Source organism: Eretmochelys imbricata, chromosome 7, assembly GCF_965152235.1.
Source record: "Eretmochelys imbricata isolate rEreImb1 chromosome 7, rEreImb1.hap1, whole genome shotgun sequence".
In the NCBI taxonomy this organism is placed as follows: Eukaryota; Metazoa; Chordata; order Testudines; family Cheloniidae; genus Eretmochelys; species Eretmochelys imbricata.
The window spans coordinates 38,718,518-38,733,412 of NC_135578.1; the positions used below are offsets into that span (position 1 = coordinate 38,718,518).

At 40.4% G+C, this 14,895-nt stretch overlaps 1 protein-coding gene across 7 annotated transcripts in view; it reads left to right on the forward strand.

The window, feature by feature from the left end:
* VGLL4 (vestigial like family member 4) overlaps positions 1 to 14,895 on the forward strand; it is a 160,419-nt gene that overhangs the window by 127,824 nt on the left and 17,700 nt on the right. Inside the window, exon 1 of one of the 7 annotated variants that reach the window (XM_077822330.1) lies at positions 5,563 to 5,627. The exons of the other annotated variants lie outside the window; for them this stretch is intronic. Within the exon in view, the coding sequence (XP_077678456.1) occupies positions 5,614 to 5,627 (14 nt within the window). The 5' untranslated portion in view covers positions 5,563 to 5,613. Of the gene's footprint in view, positions 1 to 5,562; positions 5,628 to 14,895 lie in introns of those variants that run through there. 7 annotated transcript variants of the gene reach the window in all.

Consider the following 14,895-nt stretch of genomic DNA (forward strand, 5'->3'; position numbering starts at 1 on the left):
TATATTTTCTGTGCCACAAAATAAAAGATTGTTCCACTGCTCTGAGTTGGTATTAAACCCCTATTTAAACCACAGACAATTGGTCTGATGTACTCCCAGGCGTCTGCCAGTGGAACCTGGGCTGTGCCTGCAGGCTCCTTGAAATGGCTAGTCTAAGTGTGTGCAGCTCTGTCCTGGGAGAAGGCATGGCCAGGACTCCTGGTGCATTAATTCAACACATCCCCAAGGTAGCCTATGTGTAGAGCCCATGCTGTAGATATAAAGCCACCGTCCTGTGGCAGAACCCCATGAGAATGGCTGATACACACACTGCCACCCACTACAAGGAGGAATCCCATTGGGCACAGCTGCCACAGATGGTGCAGTGGGTGCAGATTACACCCCCTGCATCAACTGCAGACATTTCAACCACAGTGTATTTCTAAAGTACTTTAGAGGGGCCGTCTGTTTTTGTAACCCTTGTCCAATCTTGTGTGTGCCTGTGTCACTTGCTTGCTGAAATCATGAAGTAGGCATGTTTTCATCCTTGCCATGGGAGTATACCGTGGCAGCGAATGTGACTGAATCAGATTAGACCTGCAGCAGTACCATATATTTTATGACGGGTAGAACTTTTGTTCGTAGTTTGTCGTTAGCCCTAAGTAGGAGTGCCGGGGCATCCCCCCCATCACTTGACATCAGATGGAATGTATCCATCTGAACACCTGGGGACTGCAGAAGTAGTTTGATAGAAACTTGAGGTTGGCAGCAATTTGTTTTGGAATGGGTCTGGAGATATGTTCTCCCTACTTAGGTGTAACTCCCCATTTGCACTAAATAATACCCCGTAGGTAGGTTTTTGATTATTGAATGGTATGTACAGGTATATTTATTTCAACATCTGGGATAGAGGGAATGAGTCAAAACAGCCTGGAAACTCTGTCGTGTTCTATAAAATGTGTAATGGAATCCCTTTCCCCCAACACTAGACAACGATTTAATTTAACAAAGGTTGTAGTTTTCGGAGGAACTGATTTTCTGCTGCATGGGAAGTGAAGCATGGCTGGGACCTTCCAGCTGAGTATTTAAAATTCAGTACATGATATTCCAGAATGAAATGTCTGTCCTTCTTTTCAGCTTTGCAATGTATTGGGATGTACTAGGACCATTATCTGCCACTTGCTTTATGATCTGGAATAAATCATACCTATTAACTTCTCTGTAGGAGCCAGCTCCAAACTTTGTTATGCTTCTTTGGCTAAAATTAACTAGTAGGGGTGAAAGGGAAAAACCGATTCCCTTCCACCAGTATCTTGCAGCTTTTTCTATGAAATATGACAAGCTTGGAATCTTTTTCGTTTATTTTTCACACTTTCTACTCTCTAAATATCTCTCTATTATGTTACTTCTAAAAGCATTCTGTAACATATTAGGGGTATTAAAATCCTTGCTGGATTGAAAGGTGCTTTGTTTTCTAATAAAATTTAAAGAGCCACGTCATTTTAAACCTAAAAGTGGAAAGTGCCACTGTTTTCTTATACTAAATCCCTGTGATTTTATAGAGAGTAATTAGGAAATTGATTTATGTAGGGCCTGCAAATGCCATACCTTTCCATGGAGTGGCAGGGGAAGTGTAACCTTCTTTATATTATCTTTAAGGGAAAATTGGTTTATTGTTATGGTTCCTTCTGTTTAATTTTAAATGGATCTGGCTGTTGTGATGCAAGTATAACACTAATGAGGTGTTGTACCTTTAAGTAAAGGTCTCAGGCCTGACCTGTGTTGTGTGGGTTTCTTGTTTGTCAGGCTGGAGGCATTTTCTCATTTTCACAGTTCAGCTGAAAACAAAGGCCTCCTTATCCTTGCAGGGAGCTCTTAAGAGCTGACATCAGCCTTTTCCCAGCAGGCATCATTTCTGCCTTAAGAGTCCTTGCAGAGAGCTGGGAAGCCAGATAGCAATTTCTTTTCATGGCATTTTTTTTTTTTTGCCAGCTAACAAATCAAATGAGTAAATGCCCAGTGCACCGAGAGCTAAAGAGGTTGGAAAAAAGTGACACTGGTCAGTTTTTTACTTCTCTGCCTTTTACTAGGAACTCTCATGTGCATAGCTCTTCTCTGTATTTGCAGCATGAGGATGGTTGTGGCTGGCATTATACAGTAGGTAAAATCATTACAGTGTGGTGACTGTAAAAATGTTTTCCATCTTAGCAAACTGTAGGGAAAAATCAGTATATTTTGTGGTAAAATGAAGGTGTTAATTGATGATCTTGGTCTCTTTGGAAGGGTCATCTAGATTTTGTTTTACTGTTAAAGTTATACGTGAGTCTTACCATCTTAAAATATATTGGCAAGAGACTGTTGTTTTCTCTCTGCCTGTAGATTACTCCAGTTTAAAATTTAATATTTTTATTTTGGGACTTGACCATGATAAATACGTATAAATATTAAATGGTTTCCCCCTCTAACTCTTAGTCACAATTCATTCAGACGTGCAGCATTCGGATTGTTGTGGACATGAACTTGCATATGAAAATGTCGTCGTTCTGTTGCAGCTGTTCAGCACAGTTTTAAAGATTAATCTCTTACATAAGAATTGGCTTATAATAAGACAAAGCTCAGGTCTTCACACTTATAACTCTGCACATACAAATACCTTCTAAAATGTTAAGTTTGAGACCAAAGCAAGAAACTTCAGAGGGCAGGCTGCCACTCTGTTCTTCTATTGAAGGATTGTGTCATACATGGTTCATACAGCTACCTTGGATTTCTGCACTGCAGTTTGCAAGATCCCATTGGACACTGTAGATTTCTTACTATCGTAATCCTATGCATTTTCTCTTCTTTGTAGAGCCCTCAGTGGGAAATTACAGTGGTTTGTATATTTGCCTCCCTTTTCAACTCTTCTCAAAGCAGACTGGATTGAAGATGTCCTGATTTGCCCAGTCTGGTTACCTGGAAGTAGCTCAAAGCAAGGAATTCAAGTGAGATCCTGAATTCTACAGGGCAGGGCAGGGCAGTGCTGGATCACCTGAAAGAAGGAAGTACTTCATGTTGCTTTCTAGCTATTCCTATTCTTTGCAGAAAAGAAGCATTGAGGGGCTCCACAGAGAATCATGTCCATTGTCTTTTTGATGCAGATGACATAGTAGCTTCAAGGGACCTTTGGGAAAGAGTAAAAAAGCATTAAAATGGAAACAGGGAGGCATGGGGAGCCCTAACTTGAACTCTGGGTTTTTGTTTAGTGTTTAAAAATATGTTGAGATCGTTATTTTAGGGTGATTAACCAGAATGTAAAAAGCAATCCAGAGCTACCAGAATTTATTTCCTAGTCTGAGGCTGCTTTTTGAAGTGTCTTAGAACCCAACTCAGCATTTTCAAATGGATCCTCTCAAATCTATAATTCTCCGGGCTCTCAGTGGCACTTTTACAGCATAGGTCTTATTGATTAGAACTGGTTCACCCTTTTAAAGAGGCACCAATTTGTTCAAAAGACTACATGGCAGGAACAGGACAATTTGAAACCTAACGTGTTTCCCTTCACCTCACTTCTGCTGAATGAACAGAAAACCATAAACCAGATTTATTTTTCATGACTGCTAATGCCCTTTCAATCTCTCCCCAAACTCTTCATCCCAAACTCCTGCCAAGAAATGCAGATTAACCTTTAATGAATAAATAACAAGTCCACCTTAACTGTGGTATTGTGCACTCTTAGTAGGAAAAGGCCCAGCATGTGGTAAGCTGTTTGATCAGTAATGGAGTCACTATCACAACCTCACAGAAGCCAAGGAAAGCATTTAAGAACATGCTTAAGTCCACCTGTGTTTAGGAAATCAATCAAGCATAGTCTTAAGTGCTTCCTGAGCAGGATGCTTTCCTGAATCAGGACCAGAATTTGGTCCACCTTCTGTCATGATTCAAAATCCTGATTGAGCCAGAGACTTGATCCTTTCAAACCTTGTCTGTGTACCACAAACCTTTACTCTCTGATATTATAGGCAATGATTGGTCAGTTTGAGTCTGTTCACTTGTAAGCAGAATGGGTTTGTTATCCAACTCCATAGGTTGCTTTTTATTTGGTGGTACTTTCCACCCCTGGAGTGCCTCCCGTGGGAAGAGCACAAAACATTATCCAGACATTAGTGCTTTGTCCCACAACCGCCTTGTGAAGTAGGGAAGCATGGTACAGATGAGCAAATACAAATACAAAAAATAATTGACTTGCTTATGGTCACAGGGAAGTCTGTGGCAAGGTTGGGAAAAGAAGTTATCCCATATCTACACTGTGGTGAATTTTAGAGCCACCAACATATACCAGGTTTCAGAGAAGGAGCCGTGTTAGTCTGTATCCGTAAAAAGAAAAGGAGTACTTGTGGCACCTTAGAGACTAACACATTTATTTGAGCATAAGCTTTCGTGAGCTACCGGAGCCTGATAGCTAACCAAGAGGCAAGGAAAGAACGAGTACACATTCAAAAACATACTCTAGATGTATATTATAAGCATATGAAAACACAAAGGTTTTGCATATTTGTTTCTCTTATTTTCATTTAACCATTTTCCCAGATGTTTCCTGCTGTTTGACAGATGTACCATTTACTAGAAGGTTGCACTCTTGAGAATTAGAATGTTATGGACACGGTTGCTATAGACAATGACTCTTTAAGGGCAGGATTTGGAATAAAAACTTACATTAACTTCTGGTTGAATAAGTAAATTTTTCTCCCCAGACTAAAAATGCTGGACTGGACAATCTCCTTTCATTTTCCTCTCATACTGTAATCTGCTACAAAAACATGCTAACTGGCTTTAACTCATTCCTTCCAAATTACTGAAGTGCTGACTTCCAACAAATGGTATTATTGCTTAGTGCTGAAAGGTGAAAAGTGTTGCTTTGGCTGTTTCTAAGAGTCTATGATCCATCTTTACAATTCCAATAACCACTTTCAAGCATTTCCAGCAACGAATGTCCCTCTACCCCGTTAGTACCTAATCTGAAACTGGATACTCAGAAATTAAGAGAGAAAATCGACAGAGGGCAATTTAATCTATTACTTCTAGCACCACCAGTCTTATTTTTGACGTTTCCAAAAAACATTAACTTTGGGAGGAAAGCTGAGTTTTTTGTGTGTGTCTTATCTGGCCACCCTTTAGAAACCCGAGAGCCAGCTTCCTGAATAATAATGCCTTGAAGTCTGCTGTTTTGTTTCTTCAGAAGCCAGGAGGGTTCCTGCAGTGAATTTCACGAAGGAACTTCCTATCCTTTGTATTCCTTTTTAAAAAAAATGTAGAAACAAGTTCAAACAAACCTAATGCCTCGGAATAACAAACACATACGTGTCCTTTGTCTATGAAGCACATTTGTGCTGATGCATTTAATAATTATGCAAGAACTTAATTGTAAATAAACCCTCCAGTAATGTGTTAAACTTTCCCAAGAACTGTGTAGGGAACGTTTTATTTTCAACATGTGGGCAGACCCATGTACCTTGCACTACAGCTTTCCTGGGAGGACTCTTATTCTGACAAGGCTTCTGCCTGCCCAGCTTTTTTGTGCAGGAGACTGCTGCCAAGTTTGTGAGGCCCAAGGCTTTCTTGTGGGAGGACGCTGGGCTGTCTTCATGCTCTTTGGCAATGATTAAAGTGAGGTTAGTACCAAAAAACCCTTTCATTTTATTCCCTGATCCTTGCTTTTTCAAACCAGATGGCAACCCCATACTTTCAGCTGTACTTAATTTAAGCTGTGAGGCAGCAAGTGCTCTGCAGAGGTAGAGAGTCGATTAGTTGCTCAGGAGGGCCAGAAGTGACTTCCTTCCCAACTGCACATCAGACCCATATTGCTAACACTGTAGTTTGCTTTACAGAGAGGCCAGAGCAGTAACTGCAGCATTCAGTTGTTGATAACCAGTTCAGCTGGTGTTATAAGGGTTAATGTAACAGAGGCCATTGTTTCGCTAATTCATTGGAAGTAACAGTTTCAGGTTAAGCCTGACCTGTTAGTGCCATTCATGATTATCATGTGACAGTCTACAGACAGGTTTCAGAGTAGCAGCCGTGTTAGTCTGTATCTGCAAAAAGAAAAGGAGTACTTGTGGCACCTTAGAGACTAACCAATTTATTTGAGCATAAGCTTTCGTCAGCTACAGCTCACTTCATCGGATGCATTCTTCTTAAACAGGTTGCTGATTTAGGAGTACACTGTGCTTTTCTTTTGAGCCATTATTTTGCCAACATTTCCTCCAAAGGGGGTGGGTATGTTTTTAGTTTAGTATTTATCCTTAAAGAAAATTACAAGGGAAATAAAAAGAACAGGAGTACTTGTGGCACCTTAGAGACTAACAAATTTATTAAAGCATAAGCTTTCATGAGCTACAGCTCACTTCATTGGATGCATACAACAATGGAAATCTAAAGGTTCTAACCTCAATTATTTGATCACTTTCCTCAGTGGAAATTTTGCTTGAATCCTGTTCTTTGTAGTTGCCTCAGTTCAGAATAGTTTAGAGAGATACCAGCTCCCATACTGTTTGATAGAAATTGAACCATCCTTTATATTTCCTACTGTGCTGTAAGTGAATTCTGCAACTTAAGAGTCCTCTCATTCTCCCATGGAAATTATAGTTTTTAAAATGCAGTAGACACTATTATATGCATAGGAAACTTGCATTCCTGCATACCAAATTTGCTTATTATTCAGGAATAATGTTCAGGAATTGGATTACACTTGCCCATTTCATCAGCTATTGAGTAGCTGTGTTTGCTTGCATTGGTTTGGGAGTTGAGTGCAGAATACCTGTGATAAATAATGGGATATGTGTGATTAACTCTGTGTACTCTGATAATAACTTTTCCTGAACTGTCTGGGGAAAGTCTCAGAATGAGAAAACAGAACACACGCTAATGATTGCTTCATGTATTCTTTAATGTGGCACAGATGTACAGTTACTGTTAATAATGGAGGAGTCAATTATTAAAGTGAAGTTAAAGTTAATTAATGTGTTCCTGCCAAAATCCTGCCCTTGGAGTCATTGTCTATAGAAACTGTGTCCATAGCCTGAATGTGTAAACTGTATGTGCACAATTTATTGCTTGTTTGTTTTACTATTAGTAGTGATAAGGCATGAAACTTCCTGACTCATATTGTCACAGGCTGCCAGTCAAAAACATTTTCAGCATTCATATGGATTATCATATTTTACTCAAAACTAAAATCCAAGCAATGAAAAGAAATTGATCACTTAATAAACACTTTTTGTTTTTGCTGGAATTCTGCTGTTCTGACCAAGAAGCTTATGAAACTCAGAGGTTTCTCTATTAAGACATTTGTTGTGGGGTTAAGACATCCTTTGCTACTAGGCCATGTGAGCACTAAACACAGAATAATCTGCCAGTGTGGCTACTGCAGGTATAAGTATGGTGACCAATTTGCTTTTTCTTTTTCAATGTTTACTTACATCATTGCTGTGGAGAGTTTTACAAAATACAGACAAAGCCTTTTTGTGTTACTGAATGTTTCCATAGTCCTTCAGTAATTCAGTTTTCACTTGCAGTCACATATAACAATTAGCCTAGTATATGAGGTAAAAAAAGAATCTTATTCTCATGTTTGGTTCTGTATCAGTGTGATCCATATAGTCTTTCAGTTTCTAGTTTTGGAGTAAACGTGTGGTCTTAATATTGAACAGATTTTATCACATTTTAGTAAAAAGCTTATTCTTTATTTTATGAGATGGCCAGAGAGAGCTCATAGGCTACAGAACCAGTTGCTTTTAAAAATACATTTTAATATATAGCCTGTTCTTTTAGGACTATCTTTTAAATCTCTGTCCATAAGGCTTGTATACTTTCTGAGCTGTCTCTTGTTCACACCAACTAATGCTACTCGCACATCTGGTGAATAGAGATTGTACTTGCTAAGAACTGGATGGTTCAGAGCTATTTTTCTGTGTTGTAAGAACTGTTAGTTTTAGGTTGAGATAAGAATCGCTATAATCTACTGCCAATAAATTTTGCTCAGTTACCAGATTTAGTACTTCAAAGGCAGTCAGTGGCCATGGTTTTCATACACCTGCTTTCCTATTCATGATCAAGTTCTTGTTTAATAAATTTGCCAAGTCCTGTTTGTTGTTACCTTTTGACCTTCCATAATATATGCTTCCACAAAGATTGGGACAAAAAAGGGCTTAGTCCCGCAGTGTTTTACCTGCATAAAAATTGAATAAACTCCCATAGACTTGAAAAGGCATTCTGTATGCTAAGGGAGTGGGCCCATAAACTGATTAGAATAAGCTCACTATCTTGGTGCATTACATTTGTATAAGTGGTTGTGTGAGGGTTGACAGTGGATATGTTAGAGAAATTTTAGACCAAACTAGTGTAACTAAGGCTATATCTACACTAGAGAGCTTACAGCGGCACGGCTGTCCCAATGCAAGATCGCTTGTGTAGTTGCTCTATGCCGACGGGAGACAGCTCTCCCGTCGACATAATTAAACTTCCTCCAACGAGTGGTGGTAGCTATGTCAGCGGGAGAGTGTCTCCCACCGAAATAGTGCTGCCCACACTGGAGCTTCTGTCGGTGTAATTTATATTGGTCAGGGGTTGGTTTTTTTCACACTCATGAGTGGCATAAGTTATACTGACAAAGATGCTAGTGTAGACAAAGCCTAAGAAAATATTAATGAGAGAAATAATCACTGTTTTTGGTGTCCATTAACAGCATTGTACAGAATTCTACTCTCTGGCTTTATTAACAGCAGCTTACCACACCAGGGTTCCCAGCTCCTCTAGAACAGATAACATACCTCCTGTCTTGGCAATGTGGAGCTCAGACTCATGCAGCTAATTTTACTGCAATCAGATACAGCACTGCTGTGCGTATTTTATATGTAAACTTGCTTCCTTGGATTGGCCAACAGTTTTCTCTGTGTGATCATAAGCTGTTTTACAGTAATTTCCAGTGACTTGGGGTAAAATGTCTGTTGCATGAGCCAAGAGTAAGACTTCAAAAGGATTTTAACGTGGCTGAATTATGAAAGATGGCCCATGACCCATGACGGGTAGAATGCAAGAGGAGATGCCTGCTGAAGGTATTTGTGAGGCATTGCATTTGTATACAGATTAATCATTTTACAGCTGTCCCTGGGGAACTCTCCAGTACCCCTCCGAGCTTCTAACTGCTTTTCTGCCTCTCGTTGCTCTTCCTGCATGCCACTTACACATTCAGATTTTCTTCCCGTGTGGAGTTAGACAAACACCTGTCAGGGATGGTCTAGAAAGATAATACTTAGTCCTGCCATGAGTGCAGGGGACTGGAGTAGATGAACTCTCGAGGTCCCTTCCACCCCTACGATTCATGTGATAACTAGAAATTTCCAGCAAAACTTCATCCCCATCCTTCTATATAATACTTTGCCCTTCTATAGGTCATTCTTGCCAAGCCATCAAGAGCACCTTATAGACATTAATGAATTAAACCTCACTACATACCTAGGAGGCTGGTATAAGTTTATACATGGAGAAACTGAGGCACAAAGAGAATAAGTGACTTTCCCATTGGGAAGACATTCTGTTGAGCACCCTCATACATGCATTAATCTGGTGTGTGCTCAGGAAGCCATCACTTGAGTACAACCATCCTGGCAACTAGTGCCCTGCCTCTAAACTTGTGTTGTCTCAGGCAGGGCACTAGCTGTCACACTGTTGCCTCAAAATGGAACGAAGTTCTCTTGGCTCTCAGTCCGCTCCAATAACTTCATGACTATGCTTACTGCCTCCAGTGCTTATATTGATTTTGAAGAGAAGTAGTTCTGTTTGAATATACGTAGTATTAACTACCTTTTAAAAATAGCTTTTCGGTAGTATTCAGACGTGAATGCAGCTGATGTCTTTTGTAAAGACAGAGTATATAGCTTCCTTTCTCTTTCAGATGTTTGTTTTATTTACTTCTGATGCTTTTGAAATGTTCAGCCCTTCTGCCCTCTGTTTCTTGGACTTTCCATGTTGCAGAAAATCTTGCTTTATACATTTTTCTAGCTTACTGCATACACTCGGGGCAAGCTGCAGGTGCTGCCATCCTTGAACAATAGCTTAAAGCAGTGGAGAGGACACAGAACCAGACCATATTTTAGCTTTTTTCCAGAAATGGGCCCTCAATTACAGACAATTTCACAGCAGATTAGGATAAGGAAACCACTTGTGTAATGTCTCAGGATAGATGACCAGGAAGTGTTTCTCTTCATTGTGGTTGACCAGAGATTGGCACAAGGCTTAATATTAATTCTCCTGGCTCAGAGAGATGAAAGTCATGGCCAACTGTTGACTTCCATCTGGATGCAGTCTAAGTAACAGGGTTATGGGTATGGGTACTCTCCTGGAGGAGTCCTACATTTCAGGAAGCTATCTGCAACTGTCACAATGACCTACTGTATTCAGACACTTTTCCTCACTGATGTGATAATATTGAAATGCCATGCGATGGTACCATCCATGCTTCAGGAAGTAATCAAGAGTCAAACCATAGCTGCTTTTTGGTTCCCTTTTTATAGTGGAAAGAGGGCAGTACACCCCTACAACATCAAATTCTATCCAAGGCCTAAAACTAAATCCTCTTGCAAACTCTTCCATTACCTTTTGAATGAGTAGACTGGGAGCTTCCTTTCGAGATAGACTCTCTGTCAAGATAGGCTTTTTAATTGCAGTTCCTTCAGCAAACCTGGCAGCGCTCATTATTTCTGAAGCTCTTTCCCTGTTATTTCAAATTATTTTGGCATAATACACATATCCACACACCATAACATTACAGTATGTCCTAGAGAATCTCTAGCCACACTCTACAAGAATCAACAGAAAGCAAAATAATTTATCAACTAGTGGGACATAGTGCTTTACTTACTGTATATGGGAATGTCAGTACATGTAGCAAAACATCCATTTAAAACATTTGTCAGTCTACCAGCACTTACTGAAGAGAAAGAAACAATATTTTCTATGATGAAATTAGAGTTGGGATCCACGATTGTGTCCATTGTTTTATTGTACCTTAGATTTGTATTTCAGCTTCTGTGCATTCTGCATTTCTTACATACTTTTTTTATGAATAGTAACTCATCATGAATAGGTAGCTCCTCATTCCTCCTGAAAGTGTTTTCTTATGGCATATATTGGCATTGGAAAACTCTTTACTGTTTTTTACAACTCATGGTAATCTGTTCTATTTTTGCTGTGAAATTATTCCCAAGGGAGATTAGGTTTGTATCTAAGTATCCAATTGGACATCATGATTCCGAACAGCTAATGAGCTGTTTGTTTCAGTGAATAGATAAGAATAACCTGAAATAGCTGCTGCATTACAGGATGTCTAAGTAATATGAAAATACATGACAGAAAACACATTCACGTCTCAGTATTTTGACACTCCATATTTACATAGAAATGCACTGTTCACTAAAATGGCTACTGACATCCAATGGCGGCAACACAGGAAAAGTGTGCTAAGTACAAGTAATAGAAGGTAGAAACCATAAAATTCTGCTTCAGCAAAAAGGACACATCTGTCTTCCACAAACTTTCATTAATCCTTACCTCTAGCCTCATCTTTTTTGTATTCCATATTTTGTTTTTGGTTCAGTTCACTAATGTAATGGTCAAATCTCCGAAGTGAATCTGACATTCAAGATAGGAAAAATCTGATTGGCAGTCTAAGATAATCAAAGTTCTAGTCTGGAAAAGTAAAATTTAATTATTGATTGCTGGACAAGCTTCTGGAGAGCACCTAAAAATGCTAGGTGCCTTTTATTGAGTGGTGTTTCCAACCTGATGCTATAAAATGAAAATGAGCCACCTGCCTCTTTCCTTATAAATGGTTTTGAATTGGAGAAGAAATGGAAAATTTGCTGGCTACAGTTAAAGTCCATCTTTGTATCCATTTGAGCCACAAACTGCACTTCTAGAAGAGTACACCAGTATAAATTCACTCTCCGAAAATGTGGCAAGAGGCAGAACTGCCACAGTGGTGCTACAAGAAAACCGTTGTGGAAGATCAGTAGTTAGTTTCAGGTTGGATGCGTTGGCCAGTACAGAACAGGGTTTTTAAATTCAGGTTAGATCATCAGATTTTCCCCAAGGGAACAATATACAACAAAAATTACATTGTTCGCTAACAAAATAAAATTATCCTTCTCAGAAAACCAGTCTGAAGTTCAGATTCTGTGGGGTAGTGATGCTTTAAAAAAAAACCCCCACAAATTCCTAGACTGGTGTAAATTGCCTACTTTTGAGGCTTTTTAGGGTTGACTACTAAGCTGTGAAATGAAATAACAGGGAAGAATAAAGATGTTTAGAGTTAAGGGGGAAAAAAAATCTCTGTAGCATGATAGGGAAAACAGGAATGTGTATGGGCTACTAGCTAAGCAAAGTAGACCTGGCTGTATTTTTCTATTCAGGCACAAAGAATGTTTGCTTATGTTAGCTGATTGTAGTGGTACTTCTGATAATTAGGTTGGCATTTATAGTGCAACTTATCTAATTTTCCTTTTAATTAAAGGTTCTTAATTAGTGAGGAACAATGTTACACTTCCTCCCCCCCCCCCCAGTTTTATTCATTAGTGAAATGGTACCGAGGTGCTCCTTTCCTCACCTGGCTATGTTTTAGGTGAAGTATGTAAATAGGTATATTTTGAAGAGGGTGGGGGGAATACAAGCTGCATTAATAACACTGTGGAAAGATATTTTCTACCAGTTGATCGGAATTCCTTAAATAATGTTTAACAGAAGCATTTGGGTTCTTTCAACCCTCAAAAGATTGTGTGTGCAGTAGTAACCATTGAAATGTCAACATTTGTGCAGCATTACTACACAGTTACAAAAAGAAAAGGAGTACTTGTGGCACCTTAGAGACTAACAAATTCATTTGAGCATAAGCTTTCGTGAGCTACAGCTCACTTCCTCTGATGCATGCTATGCTCAAATAAATTTGTTAGTCTCTAAGGTGCCACAAGTCCTCCTTTTCTTTTTGAGAATACAGACTAACACGGCTGCTACTCTGAAACAGATACAATAGTTTCTTTTTTCTAATAGTGGTAATGTCATGTGACCGTTGTAATTGGTAGTAAATGCTGACTCTTTAATGGCTGTGTTAGCAATTTGACTATCAAAGAAAGATGTTGAAACTTCCTGTCAAAACATTAAAATAATGTTTGAGTCTTGTGTCAAGGTATAGACATTGGTTTACTTTTAGCCATAGAATGCATAGTGCGTGTATAAGGAAGAACATCTTGGAAAGTAAATTAAAAAGCTGTGTAAGTGGAATCTTGTTCTTTCTGCGTGTGCCATATACTTTTATAGTACAACCATTTCAAGTAAAAACTTTTTCTGCCAAAGGGATTCTGGGACATTTGTGATTTCTCCAGTTGGAGATACAGTAACATTTTGGCATCCATTCCTTAAGAAACTGCATGCTGGAAGTCAGTGTAAGCAAAGCTGTCCCCTTCACTGGGCCTCTCTTTTCTCTTTTCCTTAAACAGTTGGCAGAGTTAGTCTGTTCCTCTAGGATGGGTGTGAATTACCACAGTTCTCTGCCAGTACACAGAGCAGCAGCAGCATTTAAAGGTTATACAATTCAAAAATCGTTGAGAACAATGTGGGGTAACTACCTTTGAACTGCTTAACGCACAGGACTGAAACATTGCTTTCAATTAGCAAACATTATTTAGAACCAAATTGAAGCAGACTTTCATCGAACAGTCAGGATGTGTGTGGTTTTGGTATGACATCGATCTAAGCACATGATGCTTGGTAAGCACTGGAGCCTTGGTTATGATTCACTGGGGAGAAACATGGAAAACAATGTCTGTTTTTAAGCACTGGGAAAAAGGACTGAAGATTTGAGCAATGTATAATTTTAGAAAAATTATACTGGAAAGCAGATAGAAGGTTTCAGGGTGAGGGTGCTCTCTTTTACTGATATAACAACCCATTCTGTCACTGAAATTTACACACACCAGGGCCAGAACCTCAACTTGAGTAGAGCAGAGTTGTTCCATTGTAGTCAGTGATGCTACACCAGGGGCAGGCAAACTTTTTGGCCTGAGGGCCACATCGGGTTTCGGAAATTGTATGGAGGGCTGGTTACGGGAGGCTGTGCCAGGCTGTGCCCCCGTTGCCTATCTGCCCGCCCTCCCTGCTTCTCACCCCCTGACGGACCATCCAACCCCCCCCGTTCCCTGACTGCCCCTCCAGAACCCCTGCCCCATCCACACACACCCCACTCCCTGACCCCTGGAACCCCTGCCCCTGAGCGCCCCATCCAACTCCCCCTCCTTCCTGATTGTCCCCCCGGGACCCCTGCCCCCATTCCACCACCCCCCGTTCCCTGCCCTCTGACTGCCCCGACTCCATCCTGACCACCACCCCGAACTCCCCTGTCCTCGGTCCATCCTCCTCTGCTCCCTGACCGCACAGCACGGAGCACTGGTGGCTGGCGGCACTGCAACCGCACCGCCCAGAGCGTTGTGCTGGTGTAGTGTAGTAAATTGCTCTCCGTAACTGCTACCAGTAGCACATTCCTACGCGGAGCAGTTTAATACACTCCACCAGCAGCATGGTGTGCTGAGGCTGCGGGGGAGGGGGAACAGTGGGGGAGGGTCCGGGGGCTAGTCTCCTGGGCCAGGAGCTCAGGGGCTGGGCAGGAGAGTCCTGTGGGCCGGATGTGGCCCATGGGCCGTAGTTTGCTCACCTCTGTGCTACACTGAGACCAGCTGAGGATTTGACCCATAATAATTTTGTAAGGGATGGAGAGGCTTGGAGACAGTGAGGGATTCTGTGCTTGGTCAATTAAATAGTGTCATTCATTATGCATTACAAATCTTTATCTTTCAAAGATAGCCAGCAATTACCCCTACTAGTTTAAGAAGCCTG